The following is a 17204-nucleotide window of genomic DNA, read 5'->3' as shown; positions in this document are numbered from 1 at the left end:
GTTCCCCAAACCCCCTACATTTGATAACCTCTGAAAGAGGGTAGAACAGCATGGGATTAGATGTCTCTTTCACTCACTGTATACAGTAACGGGTTTCACATGTTATAAAGAAGTCTGTGCAAAATCTCTCAAAGGATCCATACATCCACTTTGAAACAAACCTGTTGGTTGTGTGAAATGGCCAGCCAAACTGCTTTTTCTTTTTAATACAATAAAAAATATTCTGCATTTAAAAACATATCTTAGTTCTGAGTCATATAGTTTCTACACTGGCCCTTCATTATTGTCATATTAGACAAGAATCATTAAAGAAAGTCAGACAAAATAAACCTTAACTGTGCATCTAAATCTGAGTGTAGAAACATGCGCAAATGTTCTACCTTCGTGTAGTGAACATACAAGTGAGGCACCATGACATATCTAAATTTGATGTACAAACGCTTAAAGCTGAATAAGAGAGTGAAGAAAAATCATCACTTCAGTTCAGTAGTTTTTCTCCCACACAGATGACAAAGCCAACTAAATGCTGCACAGCAGAGGTATTCTTGTAAATATAAACATCTTCCACATGTACTGTGCTGCCTGAAAACTGACATCTTTGAGAACACACAAGAAAATGAAATTTGAGATGTTGCAATTCTAAAGTAATGCAATTCTTTACTCTGTATTACTGATCTACAAATTTGTAGAGTAGTACCTACTGCCATATTTGATATACTCAAATAAAAATATCACCATTATAAAACACATTAAAAATATATATTGCCTGGCTTTTACTTAAAGTGCCAAGGTAGTATGCAAGGCACTGATTATAAAATACTCAGACTTAAAAAAATACTCGAAAGCTAGTGACCAAAACTAAAACCACAAGATTCTCACTCTGAGGTTAACAATGACTAGTAAAAAGTCAGGGGAAACTGTCTGTTGAGAAAAGTCTTTTTAATCATCTCTATATAATGTGGTTATACAAAGTGGTTAAATAAGAATTTTTTTTATTATATGAAATGTGAAATGCTATGAGCATAGTAGTGCTAGCATGGGGCCACACAACACAGCGCTCATGGCAAACCTGAGAAGATCCTCTAGCAATAGTAAGTTCTAATTCCTAATAAACTGACAGAATTGCAAATTCTTTTTCAAATTACTTTCAAAAATACCCCATACTGTTTATAGGCAGACAAGGAAAAAGTAATCACTACTAAAAATAAAGCATCCAAAACATTTGAAATAATCTGTAATTGCTTCCAGACAAGATGCAAACACCAATTCATACTCATTTATTACTGAAAATTGTCTACATTGTACCACAATCTTGAAGTGATTTTATGTAAGTTATTAAAAAAAGGATTGAAATCCAAGAAACAGATTTCACCTATGTACCCAAGGAACTGAAAGCTCCCTTAATCTGAAAGTAATTTTTCCCATAATTCTGCAAGAATAAACCAAAACCATCAAGAGATTTCCCTGCAGCATTCATGAACTGCCAGCCAGAATTATGGAATTATATTTTGCCTTGAACTTCACAAAGTCAGCATGAGCAACAGATTTTATAAAAGAAAGAATCCCTACCTACAATGTGTTCCCAGGTGCACCTTGCAGGTGTGTCTGAGGAAGAGGGGAATATAATATTCGGAGCAAGTCACACATTTCTTAGGGGCCTAGCCTGCAAACCTAGTTTACAAGTGAACTCCAATAGTAATCTAGGTTAGAGGACAGGAAAGAACCAGAGCCACAGGCAAGCAACCTTCCCTGTACTTCCCTCTCCCCACACATCTGGAACAGAAATAACCTTAAAAGTCCCTGTTATTCCATTTCATATACAACCCTGCAATTTCATTAAATACTTCTGTAACCCATAAAAGTGCTTCGAATTCAATTTCAAATACTTGCCTTTTAACAGAAAGGCCATACTTGCCTGAACAAATTTAAATACAACTGTAGCTATCAACAAGAATTGTTACCATTCAGAGCATATTAAAAGAACCAGAGTCTTCTGCACTCAGGATTTTTTCATGTACTAAGGAAGGGATCACATTTTTTCTGGCGTTCTTCAGATGCGCTTGTATTTTCCAACTCATCTCTTAATAGAACTGCAGCAAAGAGCTCTTGTCTGAAGACAGCCACTAGCCAAATAACCTAATGAATTTAGGGTTTATAAAGTTTTAGTTCATTTTTATGGATATAGCAAAAAGACTCCAATGCAGATTTAATTGATCTTGTTTAGGACCCACCAAGGTTACTCTGTATTGGATTACGATAAACAGTTCCTATGAATTCCAACAAGCTATTTTTAATTTGGATAAAAAGGCAGAGTGGACTATTTCTACACTACTAATGTTGTTGTTCTCACTCAGTCATCCTCATTTTTTCACACTATCCCTCATCGTAAACCCCTATTTTATCACAAAATACTCTCAATAGTTCTGACTCCTAAAACACCACCACCTCTACTCCTTTGCTTTTCTGAATCCCAAAAACGGGCTCTACCACCCACAACATTTGACACAATATCCTAATTTAGTCTGGCTGATCATCTCCAATCATTTAGTATTGCCCACTCCTTATCTACTGTACACATCATCTTTTTGTGCCATCCAAAACGTCACACAGATTTCTTTGAAGCTTTCAGGGTCCTCTGTCCTTTCATTTCTATTCTCATTGTCAGACTTCACCATCTCCACACTGAGTTTCCATACCTCATGTTAATTTTTCTACTGTATAATATCTCTTTTTCTTAGAGTTAATATGGCTAGAGAGAACACAGAGATAAAGTACCACCCTCTTGAGTTTGTTATTTTTTTCTCTTTTGCTCTTCTTTCTTACTTCTACAGATTCATATTTGTATATAATCTCTTATTATTAAAGGCCAATAACTAAACACCAAACACATTTCAATAGGAATTTTCTCAGTTTAAGTCCACTGTTCATGGATCAGTATCCACTATGCTGTCAACTGCATCCCTATTCAGTTCCTAGCTGTCAGAAAAGTAGTATCTAACCCATCAAGAAATGTATTGTTGCAAGTAAATAAAAACACAAATCCAAGTAACACTGTATTCCTGGAAGTCATCTGAGAGTGTTCTAGACACAATCTATAAATCATGCTCAGAAACTTCTTTTTGGAGACTGGGTAAGCATGTTATCTTTTACCTATCATGAATTAGCTGTTTCAGGACATCTGCTAAACATTCCGAGTTTGCTCTGCAGGCAATTTATGGATTGGAATAAGAGCTAGTAACCAGACACCTGGGATCACATAAAACTTCAGGGGGGTTAAAAATAATGTGCAACTCAGATACAATTGGTTTAAAGTCTATTTTCTGTTTTTAAACAGAATTGCTCCCACTTACAGTGATCCTTACCCTTCCAACATTATTCTGATTCAAGAAGAAACTCAAATGGAGTTATATCTAGTATTCTCCTAAAATACTATATTATAGTTAAAAAAAAAAAAAAGGAATAGAAATATTAGAGCAAATGGAAGGTTGTCATTTCATATATGGTCTAAGTATGCACTGCTGCTAAAAGAAGCCAACCTTTTCTCCCCCTTCTCCTTTGTTTCTAGGACTACATTCTCCTGGCAAATGCTTCTGCTGGAAAGCAATTTTCTCCAATCCTCTCACACATGCAGCCAGCCATTTCATCCTGCCATAGAATGACGTTATGATAAAAACATTCTGTGCAGCTTTGTCTTTTTTGAATAATGCACTATACAAACCATCACTTCTGTACATATTCTCACTTACTCTCAACACTCCAAAAAGGAGAAAAATTAGTTCAACCAATTGTGCTCTGCACCTTGTTACAAAGTTCTACTTAAAATTAAACATTAATAGTGAACATTTCTGCTTATTGATAAAAATTGAAACTTACATGCACTTTATGTGAACCCTTTCCACAAAATGTAAGAATTTCCTCATTATAGATCTTTTAAAATTATGTTCTGAATTTAACAGAAAACTTCTTATCAAGGAGCGTACTTTACATCCTAGGTTTTGACAAGAAATCATTAATATTAATTATATTTTAGAATTATTATCTCTAAAGCAAGGAACCTTAGATGACTGGGTTGCCAGAAATATCTATTACAATGTTAATATTTTTTTTAAAAAAAAATGAGGTTGACCTGAAAGATCCCCAAGTAGCTATTGCACAATCTTCGCAGAGATCTTAGTTTTTTATATAGCTGTTCAGATGAAAAATAAAGCTAAAATGAGAAAATAATATTAAAAACTAGTAACGTTACTTAGGGAACATAGGATCACAGCTTTCTATATGCAGTTGCTGCATATTTGAAAGGGACTATGCCTAACACTAGTATAATAATTATTTTAAATCATTATTGTGAAGGGCAGGAATCATGTTTGGCCTTTCATTAAAACAAAAAGAACAAGAATATTGAAAAAAAATGCCTTCTTTCTTATGAACAACTTTATTCATATAAGACAACCCACTGAACTGTGTGTATGCACACACAAAGAGTACACAGAAACCAGGTAAAGTGCAAATGAGGCATGCATTGCTATACAAATGAAACTGCAACATATAGCGCTTCTGAAGTAAATTAAGTAATATTTGGTGGGCATGTAGGATATATATGAGGATATATAGGGAAAAAAAAAAAAAAAGAGAGAACAGATAACAATCAGCAATAGCTGTAATGGGAACACCAGCCTTTGGCTTGTGAAATAGTGAAGTCCTTATAATGCATACCTGCCCTACTCAGGTTGCAAGCAGAAAAAAAACCTATATGGCCAGGTAGCCATTCTTAACAATAATGAAAAGAAAAAGCCTTCTTCCAAGGCTAAGACAAGACACTGTAAATTCAAGGGTTTGTTTTTTTTTCCCCATCATCATAATTAGAACCCTGAAAAGAAAAAGAAAGAAAAAGAATGAAGTGATTTATTTAGAACAACTGCAAATGACTCATTTAACCTGCATATCCACTAGGATAGATAACTTCTAGGCAGAGAACTCTAAATGCAGTTTCCATGAGAACAGAGTCACATCATGATATTTTTAATGTCTTCTCCTAGGAAGTAATCTACATTTAAAATATGGAAACTAGCATTAGGAAGCTAAAGCAAAGTTAAACTTAGGTTCATACCCCAGTGGAATACTTCTACTCTGTAATAAAACAAAGCCATTCTACAATAGCATCAAGAGGACAATATCCACATTATTACTAATTGTGCTACATTCATCAAATCCTGGAACAGTGCTTTACTCTTCCCAGTAGGAAGCAATATAAAAAAAAAAAAAAAGTATTCAAGTAATTACTTAAACCCTATCCTATCAAACAAGCTCCAGAAAACATTCTGACTGTACGACTCAAACATCCAGCAAGAGAACACCCACAGATGTTGAACTACACTACGCTCAACCTGAAGACCCAAATGTCAAGTCTGAAATAATACTTGCTATGAACAGTAAAGCAATCCCAAATACCAATTAAATATAAAAGTTCCTTTAGGGAAAATAGTATTCTTACTATTCAGAAGTGGTACTTGATACAAAGGAGGGAATAATGGTGATAGTCCATGCCCATCCCATTCCCCCAAGGAATCAGTAGGTTTTTGATTCACCAAAGAGCACTTTGGCTGTGGGTTTTGTAAGCCTGGTGTCACCTGGGATAGGTGGGGGGTTTTGTTTGTAACTGGGAGAGAGCAAGCATGTAACTGCATCTGTCTGCTCCCGATTCATCACAGGGCTCGGATTCATATTGCATAAACTAATATCCGACTACTTACCTATAAGTAAGAATCAAGAAGGAATTTTTCCAATTGTAGTAACTGAGACTTTTTGTAGTATTGACACAATAGTGCCAGAAATCTGAGGAATAATTTTGTTAACGATCACAAGTTCTGGTAGATGAGATGTCCAGATCAAAAAAGGCATAAAGCCTATTCTGAATGCTATGGGCTAACCCTCAGGAGTACAGGGAGACAAGAGTAGACCAAGGGCCTTAAAAAAAATCCCAACCTACCAAAAAGACCACCAGTGGGAGAGACACTGAGGTACTGTTAGCTTTGGAAGGGGCAGTAAATACACTGGGTCTGTGAACAGCAGCAATCCCTGACATGATCCCACCTGAACCAGGAGATATTTTGGTAAACCCAAGTTATAAATGAGGGAAAACAAAGCACATGCTAAGCAGACCGACTGGGAGTGGGGGAATTCCTGGTATGAGTCTGATTGGGATTTTGTTGGTTTTCTTTACAAACAGGCATTTAAACCCTGCCGTTTCAAAGCCCATTTCAATGCTGTCCTTTAGCAGCACATTCAAAGCAAATGGCTTCTGATCAGAAGACAATCTCTCTAAAAAAGGTTTTCCATCTTGTTAGCAGAGCACATCAGTAACATTTTGAAACAGACAAAAAATGGACATGCGTCGTCTGCTGCTGCTACTGGAAGAACTCCAAATAATGCGTTGGTAAAAATACCATTACTAAAGAAAAAGAACTGCTGCTAGTAGAAAATTACACGTGATCTTTTTGTCCAGAATAGTTGTACTTCTAACAGACACAAACAGAAAGAATTAAATGAGTAAATTAACAGCAGAAATGTGACAGTACAACCTATGGGAACTGTAAGTGCTCATTTATCCTTACCTTCTTCTGCCTCATCCTCCTGCGATGACATAGGCCCTCCTCCACTTGTTGGGCTGACCAATTCTTCCTCTCTCGCAGATTCTCTTTGTAGACTAACAACTTCATAAATTGCATCCCCAGCACTTGCGTGGCTCCTTCCTTCAGACTAAAAGAAAAATCGTGTATGTATTAGGTCCCCACTGGTGATAAACACAGTTCTAAGAGCATGCCAAAACCAAACCTAAACACATACAAACAAATCTCCTAACAAGGCTAAACAATAGTTTGGGCAAGGCTCCCTCAGATATCTTTGCAATGGCACATGCAGACTGGCAATAATTGACAGCTCTGTTTCTCCAAGTTTTATAGGTAGGAAATATAAATAAAACTGCATTATTTCCAAAGCTGCCTCTTAAAAAACCATTTTAAGTATTGTTCAGAACAATGATAAAAAAAGCTTCTCATTTTAAATAGCTACAATGAGATTAGGTCAAAGAGAAACCGCAGCGAAAAAAAAAGCTAAGAACAGGAAAAATATCTGAGTAACTGACATCACAGACACAGGAATGGAATGCCTGAGGTTGAGGTGTATGTGTGTGTTTAATTAATGGTAAGAGGTTTTAGTAGGTAAAGACAAGACTAAAGAAGAAACAAAACCTCATGCTTTTTGAAAGCCATAAATTGTGAAAAGCTCCTTTGTAGTGTTTTACTCATTAAAAAACAGAAAAAAATCATACTTCTTCCAGTGAGCATAATTTGTAATATACTGCTTTCAACAGGGAAAAGTATTGGCTGTACCTAGCTATGAAATTTGTGTTTGTAGCCTAAGGTTATTTTTTGTTCTTTACTTTTATATATGTGTGTGTGTGTGCACGTGGACAAATCATCTGTCAATCTAACAGTCACATTAACTTGGAAATTTGCATGTGGTATCTGTAACAATATATATATTTGACATCAGAAATAATTTGAGATCAGTGGAAATAATTTTGTTCTGTAAAAGCAGTTTTTCTTCCAAATCTGTCTCTCTAGGAATTTGCTAGCTTTCAAGGCAAACTACCTCAAAGGCTGGGGGGCAGGGGGAAGTTGTTTATGTTCTTTTAGGTCAAACTGGAAAGGTTCCGTTCAATCAAAGTCTTTCATGTTCAATGGGCTTCCACATGAAAAAGAGTTAGTTACCCACATGTTAAGCACTGGATACAAAGTTGCAAGTTTAAAAATAAAAGCAGCATTAGTTGTCCTCTGGGATACAGTTGTGAACACAATTATTATTGAGTGATTAATACATTTGTAGGGAGTTGTATAAAACTGCAAACTAATGATTGTATTAAATGAACTAGCCCAAAATGTGCTATTTTGTTCTTCGTGCATCTTGCCTAACCAGTTAAAATAAGTAACTTCTTTCACATATTAGAAACATCAAGTTAACCATGAAAAAGAACACAATTTCAGTGAAAGAATGTTCAATGTGTTTTAAAAAAACATGATTTAAAAAAAAAATTATAAAGTTGAAAGACTCCATTAGCACCTTTGCTGGAGATCCACATGAACTGCTGACCAGCACTTGCAATTGCAACAAGCTGATGAAATTATGCAGATGGGTAGCTTAAATAGGGACTGCTTGAACTAATACAATACAAATTATTTTTTACTGAGAAAACTTCCCTACTGTATTTTAGATTAATCATTCAGTTCTGTTTCCTTTAAAGCTGATACTCCTTGGAAGCAGTGGCTCCAATTATCAGCCAGTTTTGCTGACTGAACTTCTCATTAAGTCAACTTAATGAACTTCATTCAGGGTGTAGGCATAAATACCCTGCATTTTGTAACATTTAGCGGGACGATATTAGCACCATTATGCCTGTTCTATTCTCACAGAACACCACTATCAAGTAATTACAAAGTACTTGGTTAAATCAATGAAGTATTGATGCCACTAATATTATTAACCATTGCTATATATAGCCTTTATTTTTGAGGGAATAAGCTGTGAGGTGCTGTGGATTTTGTTGCATGTTACAAGAATTACAAGTGTTCAGCTTGTTCTAGTTAACTGCAAGATGTCTCCCCATACAATGCAAATAATTTGGGTTTTTGGGGTTTTTTTCTGAAGCAGAAATTTGCTATCTACAGGAATCCACCTTTATAAGGATCATGTTCTAGTGATGAAAATGTGCATGAGTAACATAGCAAGATAGATAGATAGATAAAACAATCTAAATCATGCAGCAACCTGCATTTATGTCATTCCTCGTAACTGACTGCACTTCAACCAGTCTTGGTTCAGACTATTAAATCTACCTGAATCCTTCCTTGGAAGAATTCTGATTTCACTCTGCTAATACAGACAAGTCCCATTTACCCCTTGTAGGAAAATGCCATTTTATTGCTTCCTTTCTTTTGGAACATAAGTAGTGGATGCTTCCTTAGTGGAATGGGCACGTTCCTGAGACAGCCCAGATCTGAAGTCTCCTGCAAGGGCCCTGCATGCTAGAACTTAAACTGGGCAGACTGCACGCATGAATTTCTCACCCACAGTCAAACATGCTAAATTTGCACAATGACGGACAGCATTATCGTCAGGATTTTACATCAGCACAAAATTATACTACAGGATTCATTGTCCTGCACAGAGAAGCCACCTCTCTTTGGAGCTGAGGCTTTTGATATTAATCTGCTGTTATATTCCCTAGAGTCTACTTATGCTCAACTGCTTTCCCAAAAAGGTCACAAATGGCTGATCCCAGTGCTGTTTGCAATGTTATTCTCCCAGGAGGAAGAGTGCCCTGAGGTACAGTGCCTTTCACAGTATTGGCAGGGCAGGAACAGCTATTGCAATAGTCCTGTCCAATGGATAATCAGCTAAATAAGGACTTGCAACAGGTGAACCAGAGAGATCCTGTCATCCATAATCAGGACCTCTTCTTAAAGAAAGATTACAAAGATTAAAAGCATTTGTTTCCCAAAAATCTGTGGAACAGCTCCTCAGAATTTTACGGCAGGAAGAAATGCATGTGTTTCTTCAAAGAGGGGAGGCACATGTGTTTGTCACATTATAAGGGGTGAGAAAGAAAAAAAGAAAGCATCCATGTTACTCAATTTAAAATGGTACAGTTGTAAGTGATTTAAAAGGAAAGCTTAACTGATTATAGATAAGTATCAAACAGCTGAGAATGTAATATTTTCAAGTGTATTTTCTTTAAATTCAAAACGTAGATCATCTCAACATTTGCATATGACAGTTGGTTTTCCCAGATTTTCTTAAATTCTAAGTTGCTATGCTAATCTCTAGAAGAAATACAGAAACATCATTGCATGAGATTTATTTACTCACTGTTAAACACAGCAGCACTTTTGCCATGTAATATCAACATAGCTTGCTTTTTCAGACCTATTACTATACCCCACAGGAAGACAACAACTCAAAGATTCCCATTAGGCTAAGTAAAATTAAATCACCGCTCTTTAGTTTCATTAGTTAAAGATGATGGACACTATTCCAATACAAATGGCACAGTACGCTTCTGCTGTTCACATTTTCAACCAACACCACAACAGAACCCTTTAGAGAAAGCAAGTCACCAGCTGCTGCAGGAGCATGCACTTGCACATCATCCTACAATGCTAATGGGTAGGCAGAGATACTTTATGTACCTCACAATGCCAAAACCAGAAGAGACTTCAGCATTGAAGTGGGTGGACCACTTGGAAAATAAGGAATTGGCTAGATGGTCACACTCAAAGAGTTTTGGTCAATGGCTCAATGTCCAAGAGGAGACTGGTGACAAGTGGCATTCCTCAGGGGTCCATAGTGGGACCACTGCTGATCAACATCTTTGTCAGTGACATGGACAGTGGGATTGAGTGCACCCTCAGCAAGTTTGCTGATGATACCAGGCTGTGTGATGCAGTTGACACACTGAAGAGAAGGGATGCCAACCAAAGGAACCATGAAAGGCTTGAGAGGTGGGCCCATGTGAACCTCATCAAGTTCAACAAGGCCAAGTGCAAGGTCCTGTGCACCTGGGTCAGGGCAACCCCCAGTATCAACACAGGCTGGGCAGAGAATGGATTAAGAGTAGCCCTGAGGAGGAGGACTTGTTGAGCTTTTTGTCCACCAGCACCCCCATGACCTGACAATGTGCACTTGCAGCCCAGAAAGCCAACCAGTCCTGGGCTGCATCAAAACAAACATGGCCAGCAGGTTGAACGAGGTGATTCTCCCCTCCACCAGCAGTACCACATTCAGTTCTGGGGCCCCCAACATAAGAAGGATATGGACCTGTTGGAATGAGTCCACAGGAGGGCCACAGCAATGATCAGAGGGTTGCAGGACCTCTCCTATGAAGTCAAACTGAAAGAATTGGGGTTGCTCAGCCTGGAGAACAGAAGGCTCCAGGGAGACTTTATGGCAGCCTTTCAATACTTAAAAGGGCGGTTATGAGAAAAATGGAGACAGACATTTTACAAGGGCCTGTAGCAACAGGGCAAGGGGAATGGTTTTAAACTGAAAGAGGGTAGATTTATTGTGAGGGTGGTGAGGCACTGGAATAGGTTGCTCAGAGAAGCTTTGGATGCCCCATCCCAGGAAGCGTTCAAGGCCAGGCTGGACAGGGCTCAGAGCAACCTGGTCTAGTGGAAGGAGTCCCTGCCCATGGCAAGGGGCTGGAACTAGATGGTCCTCAAGGTCCCTTCCAATCCAAACCATTTGATGATCCTGCTCAACAGATAACTATTCAAGAAACATTACCAGATGAGATGGATATATCATCTTTCAGTACTTCAGGAAGAAATAAATGCACATTAATCACACAAGCACAGGACTGGGAAAGCTGACATAAAAGGGAATACACAACTATGCATTAAGCTTTATCTTAACCACTCCTCCCCTCTGTAGAATTGAGCAGTGTTTGCACAACCTGGCTACAAAGCCAAACTCCTAGGGACTGACAAACTGAAATACTTCAGAGAAAAGAGTTTTAGAAAACCAGTTATTTCTTATTCTTACAGCCACCTCTCAGCAGCCAGGATTTCCCCTTCTTACATAATAGTTGATTTTAGAGTGAAAAATTGGAATAGTGATTTCCCAAATTTACCAACCAAATGGACTTGGCTTTAGATATCTGCACACAGGCCATGAAACTATAAAGAATTCAATAGGTAGGTTCAAAATTGTTTAAGCCCACAAAGCCAATGACTTATGGACTTATGACTCATTATAATTGAGTTTACATAGCATGCTGGTTTTGGCTGGAGTAGAGTTAATTTTCTTCACAGCATCCAGTATCAGCCTATGTTTTGGATGTGTGCTGGAAACAGTGTTTGTATGTGCTTACACAGGCCTTTTCTGCCTCTCACACCACCCCCAGCACAAGATGTTGGGAGAGGACACAGCCAGGACAGCTGACCCCAACTGACCAAAGGGATATTCCCGACCACAGGACATCGTGGTCAGCATATAAAGCTAGGGAAAGAAGAAAGAAGGGTGAGGGGATGTTTGGAGGCATGGCACTTCGTCTTCCCAAGTAACTGTTATGCATGATGGAACCCGGCTTTCCTGGGGACGGCTAAACACCTGCCTGCCAGTGGGAAGTGCTGAACGAATTCCTTGTTTTGCTTTGCTTGTGCACACAGCTTTCGTTTTACCTGTTAAACTGTCTTTATCTCAGTTCACACGGTTTCTCACTTTTAGCTTTCCAATTCTCTCCTCCATCCCACCAGGTGGGGAGCGAATGAGTCGCTGTGCGGGACTTAGTTGTCAGCTGGGTTAATCCGTGACACATAGGCACGGGACATTTATACAGGTTCCACAACCATTATGCATTTAAGCATCTCAAAAACAAACAGTTAAAAGAAACAAACTACTGAGGTGCAGGTGTCATGCTAGCTTTTATAAAGGCCAAATTAAGACAGACAAAAAATGCTACCAGCATCAACTTTGCTTTAAAAAACAAACATGCATTACCTGTTTTAGCTTCATATAAAAAGTTTCTGTGAAGGTTTTTCTGCTGAAGTACCAGAAGCGTTCATTGGCAGGATACACACGCACAATAGTCTCCAGCAAAAAACGAACTGGCTCTACTACTTCAGTAACAACCATATCCACTGCCACAGTCATGAATACACACTTATCTAAAACACAAAAATAAGTCACATACAAACAAATAAGTCAAAGTTCACATTTCTCAAAGCAACAAATGACCAAAGTAATCAGTTTTTCAGATCGAAGACCCCTTCTACAGAATTATTGATTCTATTGCACCTATTTTATTTATCTGAGTTTTACACCCTATATGCCTGCTGTATAGAATGAGAATACGCGTTAAACAGCATACAAAGTAACTCTGATAACTTTTTAAAACAAAGGCAGTATGTCTTTGTTTTAAAGACAGGAGCAAAATGCCATGCAAAGTAAACACCATGAAGATTCCTAATCCCCTTCAGAGAAAAGGAACATGCACAGGATAAGGTCGTGTTTTAAAGTGTACTTACTGCTATCGGAAAAAAAAAATATATATATATGTATTCATGTATAGCAAATCAATGTCAAGGATCTCCTAAAGCATTGTTTATCCTCTCACAACACTGAAAAACAATTCACAACATTTTTTGTCTGTGCTGATACCCTATCAGTTAAAAGGACTCAAAACATCTTACACCTCCCAATCCCACTCTCAGGGTCAGACACTCCTCATAGCAGCAAAACATATTTTTGAAGCAAAGCATGGATCAGTAATCTTAACCTGTGATAGCTCCATCTTCCTGATACTTGAAGCATAACTCCAACTTTTTCAAGGAGAATGCAGGATCAGCTGACCAGAGGACAAGACTGATAACACACCAAGTGTATTCTGCAGGTTTACAGTGCAAGAAAAGGTTTGCTGCTTCTGGCAACACTCAGACAGAGGTAGTAACCACTACGTTGCATCACAACCAATAGCTCTCTTGCTGGAAGCACAGATTTTTAAAGTAACACTTAGAACCAGACATTACAGACCCCTAGGATCTCTTGTCTTATCAGACCAAAGAGGAAAGTGAGCATTTAAGAAATAAATTTAAGAAAAAAAAGAAAAAAGAAAGAAAAAGCCCCACATCACAAAACCAAACCACACCACACACACAAAGTCAGAGCGTAAAATGGAAACTGTGTTGAGCTGCACTTTGCCTATATGGTACAAGAAATAATGTGGTTTGATGGTTTGAAAATCCATCAGCAACAGCAGTGACACTGGCTGTACATACTCGAATGTGCCTTTAAGCACCTGATGCTTCCTATCCCAAGGCAGAGTTCACGAACGCCAGATTTGCATTCAAACCTTTTACATCACATCGAGAATAAATTCTCACAATAAGAAATGGTGCTATATAATCAAGCACTTCAGTGCATCACTTCCAGCTGCCCCAAGATGAAGGGAATGTAATGCTATTTCTAACCAACTCACCTCAAATCTAAAAGAAAGAGAATAGCAATGCCTACTATTTATACTGCTTTGCTGAGTACAGAAGCTGGAAAACAACTTCTGCACGCTTAGGTCCAAAAAGTCCCAATAACCAGAGAACAGGCACATAAGCCCCAGACATTTAACATCTCCAAATGAGCAACACACAGTTCTATGAACAATTATTCATATTTCTATGTTGCATATATTTATGCAGAAAAGTTCCTACCCACAGACTCTTGGAACATAAGGGCATATGTACTCAGGCATGTGCACCACTATTTTCAGGAGAAAATACATACACCAAACCCATGTCAGGTAAAACAAATTTCCAAACTAGATTAAATTACCTTTAGGAGTTTCCTCATTAAGGACTAGAAACATGGGTGCATTAGGATTCCACATTCCAGTAATTACATAAGCCTTCCCATCAGAACTCTTTCCCATGGATTCCTAAAAACAAAACCACACAGGATTATTAGTTATGGTTTGAGATCAAAGAGACTGAATATGGGGAGGGGAAATAGTTGTAGGAACTTCAGAGTAAGATTGTGTTTGCTCTAGACAACACAATCTAAATAAAGAATATGAAATAATGGATTGAGAATGGTTACAGGGAAATGGGAGAGAAGGAAGAAACTTCAGAAGAAGAGAGGAGAAACATTACATAAGAAAATTTAGACAAAATAGTTCATCAACATATTTTTTTAATGCATATCAGAAGCATGAAAGTGTGGTGGGATGTCTGCCACTCTGCTTTCTAAGCAGCCAAGATGGTTGTTAGGAGAAGATGAATTACAAGAGACTCCATAAAATTAAACTAGCCCCACAGCATACACAGAATTGATCCAGGAAAAAAACCCAAAAAAACTAAAAAACAAAACCAAAAATAACTTAATAGAATAAGGCCTTGACAACTCTAACTCAGAGGTCAGTCTGAGTTTTCCCAATCCATAATCATACCTCTGCCAGATTTCTCCCTGAGTTGCTCAGGCATGGACTTAACATTTGTATGTATGCCAATGAACTGGAATTCCAGTCCATAGGAACTTGAGATTTAAAGAGCCAAATTTCAGGCTCTCTACTTACATTCAGGACAAAATGCAGATAAAGTCAAAACAGGCACATATGATGAAGTTAGTATTAATTGTAACGCCTCTAAATCTGGTTAAGATAATCTTTTGCTACACATCTGTTACTTCTAAAAATATTTCTTAGAGACCTGCTGGGAATAATCAAAGTACATGACCTGCACATATGAGCCATTACTAGTATGAGGCAAGTACATGGCTCTTGAAGTTTTCTGGGACAGTTCCTATGGATCTGACAGGCTTGTAAGGGTAGCCACTTTATAGCTGAAAGGAGACTGACATTCCTACTCTGCAATCCAATTTGTGGTAGAGCAGTAAGAGTGACCGAGTTCTCCAGATTTAAAGAGGGAGAAAGGGGGTTGAAAGGAAAACACAAATTTATATGCATATGCTATAGCCAAGAAATGAACTAATAAGCCATTACATCTAGCAGTTAAATGCACCTGGAATGTAAATGTAAATAGAATTATAGGTGCACTAAAGACAGGAATTCAAATATACAGTCCATGCAGTAAAGAAGTGTTGCATAGATTTATAGAAGCCAATTCATTACACTCCATAACTCTCATTTATTTGATTTTCTAATCAAATAATAAAAACGGAAAATCAGAAATAACGTCAGCCAATAAAACCAGGAAAAATGAGCTAGTAGATACAAACAGGTAAATAAAAGAGTCTGAGAAGAGAACTGATAGCTAGAATCATCAACATGAATAAAATGGACTAGACAAAACTGGGATAACTGCATAGCCACAAAACGTTTGATTGGTTTAACTAAAGCACTTCTTGAGTTGAAAAGGGATGTTCTTATCCACAGTGTGAAAGTAAATTGATATTATCACAGAAAATACCATACTATTTTGTAGTTCTCTTAGAAGCAACTCTAAGAAACGAAGATTGTAGAAGACAAGAATACATCAAACAGAGCAAGAATTGAAATTCAAATAAAGAAAATAAATGCAAAATTTTCAGCACCTTGGAAAAATATGAGCACCTCCCCAACACCCAAATATAAAAAAAATAATATTTGCTTTAAATTTCTAGGCAACATGCTTGATACAATACAGAAAGCATAGTTATTTGTAACAACCAGCTGTCAGCTGACCTAATCAGTGCTTCACCAACTGAACAAAAAACAGATGACACAGGTTTTGACATTACTTGAAATATTTTGTCTATTGCATGTAACAAGTTTTTTTCTAGTTTGAAGATCTAAACCCCAGGATTTAAGAAACAAAAACCAAACAAAACCAAACAGATGAGAGGTTTGTTTTGTTTTTTTTTTAAATCACCTCTATCTTACCAAACAGGTTATTAGAGCTAAGTATTACCATGTCTAGTAAATGCATGTCACTGTTCTTCACATTTCGTCCAGGGCTTAGTAGCATCCCAAAGCACCTGTGAAGTTTATTTAGGGAAAAAGAAAAAAAAAAAAAACAAAAGCAAAGAAAAAATAGATAGATATTAGCTCTTCAAAATACAAAAGTATTTTCTTGAACATAATGGCACAACCACCTACTGCTTCTAATTTAAAGAAAACCTTTCTTAGAAATATTTTTAGTGTTATGGCAACGCTCAAGAAACATCACAATATGTACTATAGAAACAACAATGAAATTACTTTCCAGAATAAAGATGACAGAAATCAGTGTCTGATCTGTGAACAATCAATTATTCTTAGAGACAACTCAGAATACTGAGTTTAAAGACACAAACAATTCCTGTACATTAGTGATGGAGATCGGCAAGAAGAAATTCACTCTCTTCCCAGTCCATTTTAAAAATCACTTACATATAATCATAAGAAAAGTTACAGATTCACCTATTCTAACACCCATAATGTCACTGGCATAAAACATCATGTAGCATCATGGGCTCTTAAAAAAAATACAAACACCTATTTGCTCAATTTTTAGACTTCCATTCTTTATTAATTTTTTTTAAAACTGAACTTGTGCTATACAGGGCCTCGAATTCCAGAATTCCCACCCAATCATTTGACAACAAAATGTTCTTAGCATTTTTAAAACTAAAAAACCTAAAAAAATTCCTAAAACATTCAGACTTTCCAAACTTTCCGAATA

General features: G+C 37.3%; 1 protein-coding gene across 6 annotated transcripts in view; it reads right to left on the bottom strand.

Annotated features, from left to right (window-relative positions):
* RABGAP1L (RAB GTPase activating protein 1 like) overlaps positions 1 to 17204 on the bottom strand; it is a 254818-nt gene that overhangs the window by 204069 nt on the left and 33545 nt on the right. For all 6 annotated transcript variants that reach the window (XM_055815257.1, XM_055815258.1, XM_055815253.1 and 3 more), the window contains exons 8-11: positions 16452 to 16518; positions 14380 to 14482; positions 12556 to 12722; positions 6612 to 6756 (exon numbers count right to left, since the gene is read on the bottom strand). In XM_055815257.1, the coding sequence (XP_055671232.1) occupies positions 6612 to 6756; positions 12556 to 12722; positions 14380 to 14482; positions 16452 to 16518 (482 nt within the window). The remainder of the gene's footprint in view (positions 1 to 6611; positions 6757 to 12555; positions 12723 to 14379; positions 14483 to 16451; positions 16519 to 17204) is intronic.

Source organism: Falco peregrinus, chromosome 10 (genome assembly GCF_023634155.1).
Source record: "Falco peregrinus isolate bFalPer1 chromosome 10, bFalPer1.pri, whole genome shotgun sequence".
Classification (NCBI taxonomy): domain Eukaryota; kingdom Metazoa; phylum Chordata; class Aves; order Falconiformes; family Falconidae; genus Falco; species Falco peregrinus.
The sequence above is the reverse complement of the archived record's forward strand: the minus strand, read 5'-3'. Positions and strand labels throughout refer to the sequence as shown.